General features: G+C 42.4%; 1 protein-coding gene across 3 annotated transcripts in view; it reads left to right on the top strand.

Annotated features, from left to right (window-relative positions):
- DIXDC1 (DIX domain containing 1) overlaps positions 1-15,903 on the top strand; it is a 42,010-nt gene that overhangs the window by 1,504 nt on the left and 24,603 nt on the right. Inside the window, exons 1-4 of one of the 3 annotated variants that reach the window (XM_063355464.1) lie at positions 2,688-2,928; positions 4,833-4,898; positions 14,585-14,714; positions 15,198-15,323. In XM_063355464.1, the coding sequence (XP_063211534.1) occupies positions 2,869-2,928; positions 4,833-4,898; positions 14,585-14,714; positions 15,198-15,323 (382 nt within the window). In that variant the 5' untranslated portion in view covers positions 2,688-2,868. Of the gene's footprint in view, positions 1-2,687; positions 2,929-4,832; positions 4,899-14,584; positions 14,715-15,197; positions 15,324-15,903 lie in introns of those variants that run through there. The other 2 variants (XM_063355461.1, XM_063355462.1) reach the window with 2 other exon arrangements.

Raw genomic sequence — 15,903 nt, 5'->3', positions numbered from 1 at the left:
GCTGCTGTGACACGACGACAGTCTCATTACAACAACAGGAAATGGAGCTTTGTCATGCACAACAGGGCTTTGTCATGCACCTTGCCCAGAATTCAACAGGGGCAAGTACAAGGGTTAGGGTTATGCTGAAACTGGCCAGGAGAGGGCAATGCCACCAACCAAACTGCCATCCTGCATGTTTGTTTTGAAGGTCAGTCACGCAGGAACAGTTGATGTGTCCATCCTTTTGATATCATTGCCTCCTGCCCTTCATTTTGGTATCCTCTTCAGGGAGAATTATGAAGCATTAGTTTTAGTGAGAGGCTGTTTTTTTTTGCTTCTTGCAAAGATAACATTCAAAGGCATCTATTATGATGTTATAAAACTGAAAGAAAAATATGATTCCTGCTACAAGAAGTTTGAAATTTAAGAGTGAAACACAAAGATGGGAGAACAAGCATGTAATTTTTAGAAGGTATTTTCAGCACATACATACACCCAAGATGCATTTTTGTTACCACAATAAACATAAGAATGGGTCAGCATGCTCTGCCTCTCAGTCTAGCCGTCAGAAATGGCCTAGTTTCTATTCTCTGACATATTGTCAAAGCAAGGCAGCTCTGTTTCAGAGATGAAAAACCCCATGTAGAAGCAAATCTTTGATGACAAAATCTCTGATGGAAAACATACTGCGAGCAGGCCTGTACCTGAAACAGGTACATATAATGAGAACACTTCGCCTTTTGTTGTGTTGGTGTTCTAGAAAATAGACACTCTGTAACAGGGATATGAGACTGCAAGTGACCACTTGAATTTCTGACTTCAGTCCCAGCTTTTCTTGGTTGATCCAAAAAGGCAGGCAGGGTAGAGCATCTGGCTAGAACATTCTCTCCAATCCAAACCAACTTCTTCACAGTTCCCCCAACATGTTCATCTGAGATTCTGCATTCCTCAGGGATGGCACTACTGTACTATGGGTGACACATCTGGCTTTAGGTCCTCTAATTTGTGCCAGGAAATAGGGGTACAGGGAGTACTAATAACTACATGGGGTTTTTTTGTCATTTGCTGTATTTGGTTGGCGTAGGAGAAGTTGCCCTTCTCTGGACCACATTTGACTATTTTATCTGTTATATGTCTATAGATCCATCACTATGTTTCTGAAAGGAAGTCCAGGACTCTTTTGTAGTTTATATGCAAAGCCAGCTGCTCGATCAATGTGGCTGACAGCCCCTTCACCATCACGCTGCGTAACGCATCCTGCTATGCAATAGCATGGGGAGCATACTGTGATTGAAGGATGTATTATGTAACTCATATGATCACTAAGCTGTAAGTGGGGATGGTGCCAAGAATAGCATAATACAGTCCACAGAAAGGCTTAGAGTGTGTTTTGTGGCTGTTGGTTTTTGTTTGTTTGTTTGTTTTTTTAAAATAGGTTACTTTCTGTTTGATGGGGAAAACACTTTTCAGTTTTTCTGTGAAATTTTATTGAAATTGCAAGGGCATAAGCTACTTAATTGCATCACCAAAAATGGGGATAAATATTTATTGCTGTCTATTTAATGGCATTTTGAGTCTGAAGAGTAAACTGGATCAAGGCATTAACCAACAGCAATGCCAGCTTACAAGACTTTATGCAAAGCCTCACAGTGATCTGTTGTTTTGTTTAACAGATATGATATTACAAACAATGAAAACATAAAAATCTCAATTCCCACTGAATAAGGAAAAGTAGGGAAGGCAATCATGAATAAATAATTGGAGGCGTGGGGGCTGACTCCTTTTTGAATGACTTGGGTTGGTTACAGAGGGAAAAGTACCTGTTGCTTGTCTGTCTTTATTTTAGCTGCATCTTGTATGTGACAGGGTAAAAGAGTAAAATTATGCAATTGCTTTTTCCTCCAGATGCTTCAACACGTACGCAGAAAAACATGCTTGTTTTTAAATATGTTTCTCACTTAGAAATGCTTGGCCAGATATTTTAAAATCTGAAGACACAGTCTGATATCACTGGGCAGTACTGGCAGTGTTGCTCTGTGGACTGGCAGCCAGAGCCCCTGGCAGAAGGTGTCTTCATCCATTCTAAGAGAATTTTCCTTTTTTTTTCCTAGACATTTCCTGTAAGGTGAGATGAAGTTTGAGAGATTGCCTGGAGATATTTGATACTTGTTTCTGGAATAAATGCAGTTATAGATTTAGAAAATTTTCTGGGGATTGTACTGAATTCTAATTTGAAAGTTTTCTGTCTTTTTTCTTCTTTCGACTTCGTTGCCAGGGCAGCTAGAGCAGGGCCAAATACTGTGCAAATGTTACTAGCTGTGTTGTGGTCTGGTTTGCAGCTTCCTGTCTCTATCAGGTTGCTGACAACGCTGCTGTTTCTTCGGGGTTGCAGAACGATTGCTGACAGTTAAAGCTGGCAGCTCTTACAATCTTTCCTTTTGCTTTTTTAGCTAAGCAAGGCGTCTGCTATTTGCCATTCTTTGACTCTCCCTGCCCCCACGCCATACAGGACTTGCTCTGTTTGGTGGGTTTGAAAATCTCTTTGACACAGTAGGTTTTGTGTGAGTACGACTGCTGGAAATGGGTTTCAGATGTTTCCCCAACTCAGTCCTGGGCCTGCATCTTGTAAGCTGAAGCGTTTCTATAGGAACGTATGACATCTCTCCTGCTACTCCCCCATCAGCTCCCTCTCGAGCATGCCCAGTGTAAGCCTTGACTTTGGCTCAACTATCTGTGTGCAGTAACGGGCTGCACAGATGGGACTATGAATGCGGTTCCTGATGAGCTCCAACTCTTTGTCTTTGGGAGGAGAAGAGGTCGTGCCCAGAGCCGGAGGATCTGCCCTGTGTCCCGTGAGACCCTCACACATCGGTGGGCTTGTGGAGAATGCTGGCTTGTTTGGCCAGGGGGAATTTACTGGATATTCTTCAGGAGGGCTTCACAGAGGTAAATGCATGTCCCAAGTCTTGCACAGACCATTCCAGGGCAAGGCAGCATGCTTTTGTGCAGCATCTCTTAGGAATTGTTCTGTCTCCAGTGCTTTATGTGCTTTGAGGAACAGAGAAGGAGAAAAATGAGTGAGATTTCAGGGTGGGAGAGCTGTTTACTAACAAAAGGGCATACTGGGCAGCTCAGCCAGGGCTCTGCAAATCAGCATAATTTTTTTAAGAGTTTGTGGCTGTTTTACAGGTGGTGTTTTTACCTCGGAGTTTTTATTGTCTTCACAGCGCTTTAGTGTTGTACCATTAAATAATATAAACTGCAGCAAGGTTATGGAGCACAGTTTATTTTATAGAATTGGCTCCTCTTCAGATGATATGAAGTTTCTATGTCGGAAGGCTATTGGAAAGCCTGGAAATGTGCTTTGTGGACACACATTTCTTGGGAGAGGCTGACAAAGAGCAGACTGGCTGTTTTTTTCCCCATCTCGTTCTGTAGGTTGAATCCCTAGGAGACTGAGTTTCATCTTGGTCAGGAAAATATAATTTTAAAAGTGTTCTTTTTTGATGTGTTTATTCTGCTGTCAGGGAGACTAATAAATCATAAAACAAGGAGTGAGAAGTACCGGGAAATTCCAGAGATGGGAATCCTGTAACTGCATGGGGAGTGCAGATTGCTGTCAGCTTCCCTCTTTCATGTGCACAAAAAATTAATTCCACTGGACTCTCTAGGGACTCAGTACAAAATGCCTGGGCAGCCACTGCCTGGCTGTGCATCGTGCAGACCATGCTGGAGCATGATTTCCTGTCTGTAAGCTGAAAAGGAAAGAAAATTGTGGGGGCTTATGCTGAAACCAAACAGTAGCTGGCTATTTGCTTTCTCATCTGGTGGCAGGGATAGTCTCTTGGTGTGTTTTATTCTTTCTTAGAGTGTATAGCTTCTTCTTGTTTGTGTTTAGTGGCTCTTCATCCTTGCAAAGCTCAGCCCCCACCTGACTGTTCTGCCCCCATACTCCATTCTTCATAGAAAGTGAACATCCCTCGGGGTCTTAACAGCACCAGTCATCACAGGGAAAACAAACTGGGTATGAAACTTGAGCCTCACAGCTTCATGCCAGCCACAGGTCTCCTTTGATTGCTCTGTGTAAATACTCCATCCTCTCCTCCACAGCATATCGCAGTCTCATTTGTAGCTAGCAAAGGTACTGCTTTAGCTCAAGCTTATACTTCTGTGCTCAAGGGCAGGAGATCCTTCTCTGGCATAAGCTAATAGTAACCTAAATATATTAATAATATAATTAATAATATAGTATAATTAATAATGGGAGCAAAGAACAGTTTTACATTCAGTGCTAGTCCCACCCCGACTGTCTGGTTTTATCCACAGACTGCTCAGACATGGAAAAAGGTCCCTCTCCAACCATAAAAACAGATTCACTCTCATGTCTCCCACTTGGGATCTCTCTGCCACATCACACACTTCACATTAGAACAGATGTAAATTAAAATAAATTTTGTAAGTGCAGAACCTACAGTACGGAGAGGATAGCGACTTGACAAGGACATGCATCACATCACAGACACAGTTGGAAATGAGAGAAACCCTGTAATTACATGGCTTCTGTTTTGATCCACCAACTGTACTTCCTCCCCTATCTCTGTGTACCTTAGGTGCTTATTTTTAGAAGTCCCTGAATGTGAAAGAATGTCCCAAGGCATTTGATCCCAACACAGCACTGTGATGTTAGAAGGCTCAGAGTGGCAGGTTACTAAACCTAATGTTTGGGTATAAAAGCAGATTCAAGATAAAAAGTCAGACTGAATTTAACACAAACAGTGAACTAGAGTATTGCAGGAATTGCCTCGCTGATTCAGTGTCTGTTCTATTGATAGAGCATCTTTTCTGGACAGGTGGCTCTTTTGGTGACTAGATACCTTGAACTACAAGGATGTAATTTCCAAATCTGTGCATTACAAGTAAGTAAGTTGCTAGCAATCTCCTAGGTGCTTGTGCAGAGCTGAAGTGCAACCCTACATACACTTGGGACCTAGAGGCCAGGTTTAGTTCCAGTTTCTCTGGAAGATTGTGTGTCTCTACCTTGTACCTTTGGTCAATAATCCATGCCTGGAAAGTTACCCAACAAAGCCAAGATGCTACAAGCAAATTTCTTTTGTTCCTTTGCGTTCTTTTCCCTCTCTGTCCATCCTGAGTGGGGATGGAGAATGCAGCATAGTTGTCCTTTCTGCAGGTAATGCCTGTTCTGCTTCACAGACCATCTGTTAGATTGATGCTTTCTCCATGATGAACATAATCACAGATTGCTAAAGGGGCACTGTAAATTGCAAGTGCAGGCCGGTGTATTTCCCTTTCAGAGTCCCTGGCCAAAATATGTTGTGGACACCGTCAACTGCAGACATCTAAACCACAATGACTTTTGTTTAATGTTGAAATGCAGCTAACTCCCCTGTGGGCATCATGCAGCTCCTTTCTCTTTCTCATTAATGGACTACCCTGCTTTGAAGGTGTTTCCCTGCTGTTTATTGAGACTTATCCTGCTCTGAGGCAGCTAAATAATTCAGTCCCACAGCTGGATGGTGCCATGGGAATGTATGGCTGCTAAAAGCAGTAGTTTATAATGCAAGGAAACCACAGAGGGGAGGGTTTCCTCTTCGGTGACCCTGTCCATGTGGCCTCAGCTTGTTGTCTCTTCGCAAGGAAATGCAGTTTGAGATACATGCTCACACTTCTATCAGTTCTTTTAAACAGATGGGGCACACAGAAATGTGTCAGAAATGGGCTTGGCATCTCCAAGACATTAATGTGTCTGTATCTTAACAGTAATGTACCTCCTCTTTTTCAAGTTAGAAGATAATTTCCTCTGACAATCTTAATTATGCAGTTGTGCGTGTGCAACGAGTCATTTGAAATAGCTATTTTTTCCCTCTGAGATTACATTGAAAAACAGGCCTGGGATTGGCTCTTCTCCAGAGAGTGAAATGGTAGTGAATTTTCGGGAGTGCAAGCACAGGTTTTTTTGAAATAAGGGTCTCCCAACAGTAGCAAGGCTACCACATAAGGCTTTGTCTACATGGGGAAATACCTACGCATTTTGCTATGTGAGAACTGCTGCTCCACAGCAGTAAGCACACAGGCAGTTGTGCAGTGCAGGTAGGGCTCTGTGTTCTCTCCCTAGTAGGCTGCTCATTGCCTGCCCTCTCACCAAGTGCTTCATGTAATATTTTCCCTCGAGTAGTGGGTTCTTAGCTGAGTGGCATCTGCAGTAGGTATTTCATGATTTCCCACACATACAGTCTCTCTCCCTCACTCTTCAAGGTTTGCTGTGTTGATGAACTTGAGATGATTAGATGGCATCCTATCTGTGACATCTGAATCCTTACTGTGGGAAGTGACCTGGGTTTAATTTTGGTTTGCTTTTCTGGTTGAAGTAATTTTCTGGCAGTATAGACTTGCTACTGTCTTGTTCTGGCATCTGCTCTCTTCCCCTTGGTCTAACATGCATGATCTGTGATAAGAATGTCTCTGCTACTGTGATCTTTGCAGAAGAAACTTGCACTCACCCTCTTCTTGCAATGAGTGCTATTTATAGCTAATAGGATTCACTCTGAAGAGAGCTGTTTTGGCTCCTGTCTCCCTCGTCCAGTTCAGACCATTAGAACCAGCCCATAACTAAATGCTCCCTGTAGTATGGAATCCCTGGGAGCCTGGGTCGCATTAAATAAAAGAAGCATCTCTTTAGAAATACTGCTGTTTTCCACATAGTGGGGCCAAGTCTTGTTTCACATCAGCTTTGTTTTGGTATGAGTCGGCTAGTATTTAACATCTGCTCTACACTGTTAAAGCCACAGGATGGTGAGGCACGCTTGTTTAAGGCTTGGCCAGGGTGAGAAAGGCTGGGATCTGAAAAACCACCTGAACCTTGCAGGTTGCCTGTCTGGTCTGCAAGAGACTGGGCAACCGCTGCATTTTAATTCTGCTAAGCCTCAAGTACAGACAGCAGAAAACAGCTGGGGCTTCCCACACCTGGATTTACATGAAGATGTAGTTTAGCAGACAATTGCTTCCTCTAGCAGGAATGCTTATCAATTTTTCCCAAAGCCCTCATGCCTGGAGAGCAATAGGACTATCAGCAAGGGAAGGATGTATTTGCTGTTATATAGGATTAGGGGTTGAGCAGTTAGGATTCAATCCCTGCCTGAGGTTCACTGTATGTCTAAGCCAGGCTATTACTTGGTTTGCACAGCAGTGTCTGCCCTTTGGCAGGATGTAGTACTGTGCATTTCCACAGTAACAGTCATTGTTATCAAAGCATTTTACAAGGAACATAAAAATTAGTACAGCTGCTTTATAGCTAGAAACTGAGGCACACAGAGGTAAAGTGGGCTGTCAAACTCACAGCGAGTCATTGGCAGAGTGAGGAACAGTCTGTGTCCTAAACGTGCCTTTAGTGCCCTTCATCCTGGACCAGGCAAGCTCACTGATGTCCCTTCCCCTTTTCTTCATAGGGAAGATTCTTGCAAAAAGCACTGTTGAGTCATACTGTGTGCTCAGTCTCTTTACAAACCTTCTTCTCCCTGTCTGTAAAGGGCTAGTGACTACATTCTGCTAAATAAGGAACAATGCTTCTTTTCTTCCCTGAGGCATCAGGGAATGCCTCAGTGCAACTTGTTTTGACAGACCTTAGACTTTGTTTGGGTGTAGTGGAACCATTTGATAATTCAGGGTGAATCATGCACTCCAAAGTACTGGCAGTTTACAGTAAAAGATCTCTTGTGGCTCAGCTTTTTGCTTATACGCTTGCATAGGAATTCTGCCTGTGAGAGAAAAGGGCCTCAAAATACCAGCCTGGGGAAAATGCAGAGGCACTAAAACATCTTGCAAAAGTACCAGAAATTATCCCTAAAGAAGCAACCTGGTTTGAATGGCAGTAACTTTTTGGGGTGTGGATGTCTGACTGTTGAATCAAAGGACTACATCCTAGCAAGATTCATTTTACATGACTTTCTATCTGGTAGACTTCTGGAGTAGTTGCTGCTTGCAATGATAGTGAATTTGTTTAAGGAACGGGTACCATCTTCAGATTTCTGAACATAAAAAGGGTGCACAGAACTGCCACTGTGGGTGTGGAAGGTATAGTGAGTAATCGCAGGACTTTTACAAACAGGAGATTGGAGTTAAAGGATATATAGGTAGAAAACAGATTAATTGCAGGGCCAATGCTCGCATGTGGTATTAGGGAAGTGACAGGCAAAATTACTGTTTGAAGAAAGCACACTTAGATGCCTCTCACAAAAATACCCTGATCTGGCAGATGGGAGGCCCAAGTGAGATCACTGTCTGACAGCAAGGATGTGTCTTCGCAAAAGATAAATAGAAGGAAAATGTTTCGTATATTAAAAGGGAAAATGGAATCGTCAGGCTTTTTATTAATTAAATAACTATTTATTTAATTTATTAAACTAAAAATTTATAAATTAAATAAAATTAAATAACTCTCTGATTCTAGAGAGATAAAAAGCTGTCAGACATGCATTTCTTGCCATTTGCCCACCTAGGCCCAATTTCTTGGGAGGAGATGCAAGGTTAGTTATTGCTAGGTTGCAATAAAATACAGAACATAACTGTCTTTCAGATGTGAGTTCTGCTGCTGGCTCCGTGAGCTGTTTAAAGAGATCTTACATTTGCATCTACTAAGCTCTTCCAAAAGGATTCTAAAATGCAACACTAAATGAATAAAATACCAGTATATATAGGCACAGGTAAGAATTATTCATCCTGTACTGAAAGTTGTATGTCTCTGGAATGGAGTATGACAGCAATTGGCTGTGCAATAAGAAGTAAAAATGAAAATGGTGGAAAGAATTTAGGGTTTCTGAATGGAATTGGGCTTTGCTGTTTAATACTTAAGCTCTTCCCATTAATGGGTAGAGGACTGTGAAAGATGCGGAAAGCTTTGCAGTCAAAAATTACAAAATATCCAGGCCCAGCCCTGGATAGCTGGGGCCCTGGAAATTCTTGCTGTCGTTTGCATTCAGGCAACATGTGAACAACACCTTCAGCTCTAAACTTCATTCTTCACAGACTCTCCACCACTTCAGCTGGCATCTGAAAGTCTGCCAGTCAGCTGCTCTCTTAGTAGACCACAGACGTGTTCCCCTCCTAGTAACAAGTGGTAGTTTAGCCAGGATGCCACGGGCAGTTGTCATTTCAACCCAGCAGTACAGCCAGGATTTGAGCAAAATCTGCTGCTCTTCTCTCTCTGAATCACATTTAAGGAGGAATTCTGAGAAGAAAAAATCTGCTGGCTTTGAGAGCAGAGGAACATTTTCTTTGCTTGTGAGTTTTTATTTTCTGCTTCTTTCTTTCTCAAACAAAACCAAAAAAAATCTAACTGCTGGAACACTGGACGGAAAATTACAGTTCCCATCTAATTAAGGTAATATCAGAAAGCTTAGAAATTATACAGGGCCTTAAACATTACATCCTGGTGCAATGAGGCTAGCCTTTGAGCTTTGCTGTTGCAGATATTTGTTTCACTGCTCTTAACAGATAAGACACTAAATGTCTTTCATACCAGGACCAGCCTCATAGCATGAAGGCTATTATTGTTGACCTTGTTAGACCTGGTGCTTGGGCAGTGTCCATAGGCTATAAAGGAAGAGCAGAGTAAAGATTATGAGAAACATTATTCTTCCAAGCTGATTCCCTAAATCTAACAGTAAGGATAGGTTCAAATTCATCAAATGAATGCAGAAAAGTAGTCTTTTTCTAGAAGCAGAGAGTGTCATGGGAGTTTACAGTAACACGATTGTCGGGTCTGCCAGCGGCATCTGCCTGCTAAAGGATGATTTTGTCCAAGAATGAAGATTTGGCCAAGTTCAAAATGTGCAATATCCTAATCTCAGAGGAGGTGAAAATTAACCTTATACAGTGTAATTTAAATGGCACTGATGATAAAGGACAGTAGCATATCAAGGCATTGTGATCTACCTATATTTATTGTCAGGCAGACTGGGCTGATTGATGGTTGAGAGGGGTGAAACATGAGCCCTAAGCAGCAGGTGGTGAATTGCACTGGTTAAATGAGAATAGCAAGGACACCTACAACTGGCAGATTTGCAATAAAGCTGCTGCTTTTCCTCCACCTGTGGAAAATACTGGATAATGACACTTAATTGTAATTATCAGTAAGGGATTATGGCTGCTGAGAAAAAAAACAACGTGCTGACCCTGGAAGGACGTTTTCCTCCTGCATATCATTGTCAATTGAAAGCACAAAGATATATGCTCCTGACTTCCACAGCTGTTCTCCTATAGCCAGTCTGAGGCACTTCTTCAGGGTATGTGCCAAGTAAGTTATCCAAAGTAAAATCCTGCTCTGAGATGCGTTGTGCTTACTGAAGTGCTAACCTGTAATTTGCCAGCAGAAGTGCCTGCAAATTGGGAAATTCCTTGAAACTGCAGGTGGCCCCTAGTACCTTGCTTTAAAAATCTTCTCCTGGCCTGTAAAGTCTTTTAAGTCTTCCAGAGTGACTTGGATATAAGCACCCTACAATGATCTGCCTAGGAGCTGAAGCAACCTGGGCTCCAGTTTCCTTCAGGTAAGGGAGCTATTCTTCCCGTTACAAGGTACAGGTAAACCTGGCCTTTTTTTGGAACACAAAGCTGTGTTAACTTGAATAGGATTAAGCTTAACTCCACCATAATCCTAGTAACATGTGCTCTGCACAGTGAATCTTAGCCTAGGCTGATATGTTTTTCTTCTGAAAATCCTGGTTTTGAAAGAAATACTGATGCGGGAGTAGAGCAGTGTCAGCCTCATTGAGTCTAAGTTTTGGCTGAACAGCTCAAACCAGAATACAGGGAAAAGCAGAAAACTCCTGAGTGGTCAGTGGTTGAAGGAAGAATTATTCAGTTACTATGAAGGAAGAGGATGAGCTAGATAGAACAATAGCTGTTCCCTCTCTCATTGCTTTTGGATATAGCTGTCAGCCATACTAGGTTATAAACCAACAAGGGGGAGCTCCAGGGATTTGTTTAATCTTGTGAAGTTTGGAGCTTCTGTAGGAAGCTGTAGTAGCATAGTTACAGCATCATAGGAATTGGTGTAGTAGGTCCCACTGGATCTTTCGCCTCAACAAGAAAGACAGAAACTAAACAGGAATGTAAGAATTTGAGCAGCTGTCAGAGCAGGGAACCTCTGCAGGTCTGGGGGACTACTAGGCCCAGCCTCCTAGGCACAAAGGCTCACTATGCATCCTTAGCTCAGTCTGGGTTGTGTTCTGTTTGCTCTGCCTCTGGGATTAGTGCCTCCTTTTGCTAACTACTTAGAAGGCACAAAATGTAATGTCCTACTCTGTAGTCAGGAAAGTGTGAAAGCACAGGGGGGACAGCCTTGGAGAAGGAAAGGAAGAGTACTTTAGAGATGTGTCAGCCACCTCCTCGTTTGTTCCCAATCACCTCTCTCTCCTCCTTGGAGTCTTGTTGACTAGAGAGCTGAGAACTGTGTGAGACTAGATAGGACGTACATATCATTTGAGCCTGCAACCACAAATGGTGATGGAGCATGTGTTTTTGGTGTGTTTCTGTGGACAAATGACAAGCGCAGGCTAGGGACTATTTTTGTGGAGTAGGCTACATAAAGCTGCGATTGTCATGGCAGAATACATCCTAGCAAGTCTTCGTTTTCACTGTGCTGGAAGATGATACCTGAACTGCTTTCCAGAACAGATGCCATGAATTACGTCCATCCAAGTAGCAGATTATGTTGCTGTGGTAGTACTCAGGGCTGTTCTGTTGTGAGTTGAGATAGCTGTCTTGGGTTTTGAAACAAATGGAATTCTGAGGGAGTATAACAAGTGTTTTACTTTTTTTATGGGTCTCATTCATTAAACTGAATCTGTGGCTGTGGATCGAGGCCTTGTGCTTGTGTTGGAGGTGTTGGGCTTTAAGGCATGGCTCACAATGTCCTTGTTATTGTCTAGTCCATGCCAGCTGGTTGGGAAGCCACAGAAAGTGGTGAAGCAACGCATTTTTTACTCACTAGCTTAAAAATTGCTATTGGGATTTCTGCTGAGCAGCTTGGGGGTTTTGTCCCTTCATGCATTTAACATCACTTTGCTATTTTTAGGTCACTAAACTTTTATATCTGTTATTTTCTTAGTAAGTTCAGTCACCGCTCACTTTAGCTGCCAGAAGTGACAGCTTACTTCCTGGGATTTTGGCTTTGCAGCAATCCAAGCCTCTTGCTGAATTCATTAGTTCTTTTAAGTTTTGGATGCAAAATCAGGAAATGTTGATCAGTCCAACTATCTGAACTTCTGCATGAAAATCTTATGCTTTGTGGGGGGGCAAAAACAATCAAACAAACAACAAAGTAGGTGTGCCAATGAAATGTAAATCTGCAGTATTACAGCAGCTACTGGTATGAAATTACTTTGTAATGGTAACATCTTTATTCCATTGCCTCAAAATCCTCCTTTTAATAATCATCATTTAAAATGTAAATACACTGGGATTTAGGAGTGACTTTTTTTCTAATAATAACAATGTCAACCTTCTCATGCTTTTGAGAGATAGAGACTAAAAGTTTGCCAGAAATGCTTTCTTGTGAATGCATGAAGAATATTCAGTGGAAAGAAATAGAAAGCAAACTGCTTAGTGAAAGGGTCTATTTTTATTTTGAGTGAAAACAGATGTGTCTGAATGGAAGAACCATATAAACTCCTCTAAAATTTGCAAATTTTCTGTAGGCTGGAAGGGGCTGCGCGCTTGTGGAATTAGTGTAATATAACAGTTTAGAACTTTGTAAAATGACTTGAAAAATGACAAGTTAGTAAACACAACTGTGATAAGATTATTTCTCTAAATTACATAGACTTCAGATGCAGTTTTCATGCTGCAACCCTATTGGTACTTTTTTACTTATGAATCTAGATATTTCTGTAATGATGCTGTGTTACTATAAACAAATCTACCTCTTTTCTCTGGTACTTGCTTGAATAAATTAAAATTTTATTGAATCTGTGTAGCAGAAGGCTTGTGGTCTCTCTGGCTCTGGGATTAGACTGTTGTGAGACTGAACCTCAGTACCCCCATGATCAGTTAAAATAAAATTGCAAGAGATGGGGGTGCTTTTTGCAGCTGGTAACAGTTACCGCTGCTGAAAATCAACACAGGATCATCAACTTGTGCAAGAGAGAGAGAGAAAGTCAGGGCTTGTTGATTCTCTGTTGTGCCCAGTCGCATTAAGTAGAAAACAAAGACCTCTGAAATTGGCCAGGCAAAACTGACATGCATCATTGCTGCTGCAGCCAAAGAAGAGCATGCAGATCCAATCCACGTGATAGGCCAAGTCTGCTCCAGCAAATATGCATCAGATCTGCCACTTCTGCTTCTTTTTTTTTTTTTTAAAAGGCATCAGGCAGTCCCCCAAGCTCATATCTGTTCTGCTCTCCATCTCTCTGCTGAGTGAGCAGAACTGATTGAATACAAGTCCAGTCACCTTTCTGAACCAGCAGACCGAACCATGGTGTGATTAAAGTTGGATTTCCTATGTCAGGGTAATTAAGAGTGAAGCTGTGATCAAATTGTGACTTTGGGCTGTAAAAGCATAAACTCTGTCATTGCTGAGGTAATATAGAACGGAGACTTAAAACCCGCCGCATGGGCACAATAATGGGAAGCTTAATGAAAAGGGAGGTAATCCCATAACGGATAAGTTTATTTACCCTCCAGGTACCACACCAGCCCTGCCCAAAGGGATTTCAGTGTTACTAGCGCTCCTACTAGCCATGGAATTGCTACTGAGAGGTGAATGGAAAGGGAAGTCATGTGAATCTGCTCTTTGCCTTTCAGTCTCTTATGCCGGATGGGTCCTCACACTGACCAGCAGCAGGAGTTTGTTTCCTTGGTCTTCTCCTTGTGGCAACATGCATGGCTATAAGAGCAGTATCCAGTATAACCTGCTAGAAAAGCAGTGCTCCTTGCTCTCAGGTCTTGCAGGCATTAAGTGCTGTGGCAAGGTGGCTTCCGTATGTACAGAAGTAGAAATTGGGCCATTAGAAATGCTGATACAGCTCCAAGGAAATGGAGGAAGGGGGCTGAACTGTTGCAAATGAGCCATGCTGGGAGTGTTAAGGAGGGAGGCTGTCATCGCTTCCAGGAAATCTTGTCCTGGTTGTTTCTTTTGGTAGATGGCATAGTTTAACGGGAAATAACACAAGGTTTCTTGCTTCTGCATTGTGGATTTTCTACTTTCTTGATATGTGGAAGAAAATAGTGTGGATGAGACACTAAATGCTATGAGTGAACCAATTCTGGCACCAAAAATGAGGGGATGACAGCATTGGTTTGTTACCAACCTAGATCAAATGTAACGTAAAGCTCTCTTCTCAGCTGTGCTTAGGTCATGAGTGCTGTCCTGCTGCCTGCTTGCTCTTCCTGTTCTGGCATGGAGTGAGCTGCACCACAGTGTGCAGTGATGTCAGTTAGTGCTCAGCAGGCCTTGGGATGAGACCAGTGGTGTTCGTTTTCAAGGGCAAAAGATGATGAGGTTATAAAGAAGAAAGAGAAAAGTGAGAGAGCTACGCAACATCTCCCTGAAATGGCAATAATGTGCAAATGTGTTGTTTTCTATTTTCAGCAACAGCTACAGGCATATGTGGCCTGGGTGAATTCCCAGCTGAAGAAGCAGCCAACAATAAAACCAGTCCAAGACCTGAGACAAGATCTCCGAGATGGAGTCATTCTTGCTTTGCTCATTGAGATTGTAGGTCAGTAATGCCATATGGCACTATTTTTTTTTTTTTATCTTGCAGTTTTAGATCTTGTGTGGAAGAGGCTGGTGTTAGCTCTGACATCTGTCAGGCATACTGGCAGATGTTAATAAGTTTCAGAGCTTGCAGGGGGGAATGAGTGACTTTAAAATAAAATAATCATAAAGCAATTCTATTAAAGTCCTTAAGTTTTAGCAGATGGTTACAACAAATGTGTTAAAACCTGTCAGGGACCATACATCTTCTCACAGAAGCCCTCTCTGTAGCCCCCCTGCTACCAAAACCTTGCCATGTAAACCCAATACAGTCTCCAACCTAGTTGTTCCCGGTACTGGATGCCTTGTAAGCAGGACAAGAAGCCATGCATACCTCTTGCAGTACCCAGACAAGAGATAAGATCGGGCCCTACCCCTATAGCAATTCCTGTGACAGCACCAAACAATTCAGTTCTTCTTTAATGAAGTTTTTTAACTCCTTTAGCTGGTGAGAAGTTGAATGGCATTCAGGTCAACCCCACCAGCCAGCAGGACATGAGGGAAAATGTGGAGAAAGTATTACAGTTTGTGGCATCAAAAAAGATCCGCATGCATCAGACATCAGCAAAAGGTATGTGCCCCATGTGGTCACCACAGATTATTTTATCTGTTGAAGCCCTGTCTCTTTGTTTCATATCAAACAGATAGTGTATTGGTTTGTGGGAGAGTTTTGGGTTTTTTCACCTGTGGTTTAGTAACAGGTTTTTGGTTGAATGATCCTGCATTTTTGACTGCTTTTGGTAGCAGCACAGTGCACAGAGACCAAAGTGTCTTTCTCCTGCTACTGTGCAGTCAGAAGATCAAATAATGGTATGATGAGGAATACAAACTCAGAATCTTTCACTAAAAGGCCATATAAACCTGCTACTGTGAAACAAGACATAGGAAAATATTTCTGGTCCACTGGAAGCCTGGGATACTGTTTCTCATGGCCTGTAAATAGGGAAGAGAACCAATATGTGAAATCATGTGTCTGGCATGGTTTAGTCATGTATCACAAGGATGGCTGGTGTGTGTGCGTGCATGTGCATAGATCTATGGGGTAGAAGACATGCCCTGATCCTTACTGTTTGCTGACTGTTCTGGGAGGGGATACAGTTCTGATTGTCTGTGGGCCTTCAGCTGAGAAAGAGGGGAAAATGCTGAGATGG

This window comes from Chroicocephalus ridibundus, chromosome 18, assembly GCF_963924245.1.
Source record: "Chroicocephalus ridibundus chromosome 18, bChrRid1.1, whole genome shotgun sequence".
Classification (NCBI taxonomy): Eukaryota; Metazoa; Chordata; class Aves; order Charadriiformes; family Laridae; genus Chroicocephalus; species Chroicocephalus ridibundus.
Note: the sequence above shows the minus strand (reverse complement) of the source record. Positions and strands in the feature narration are given on the sequence as shown.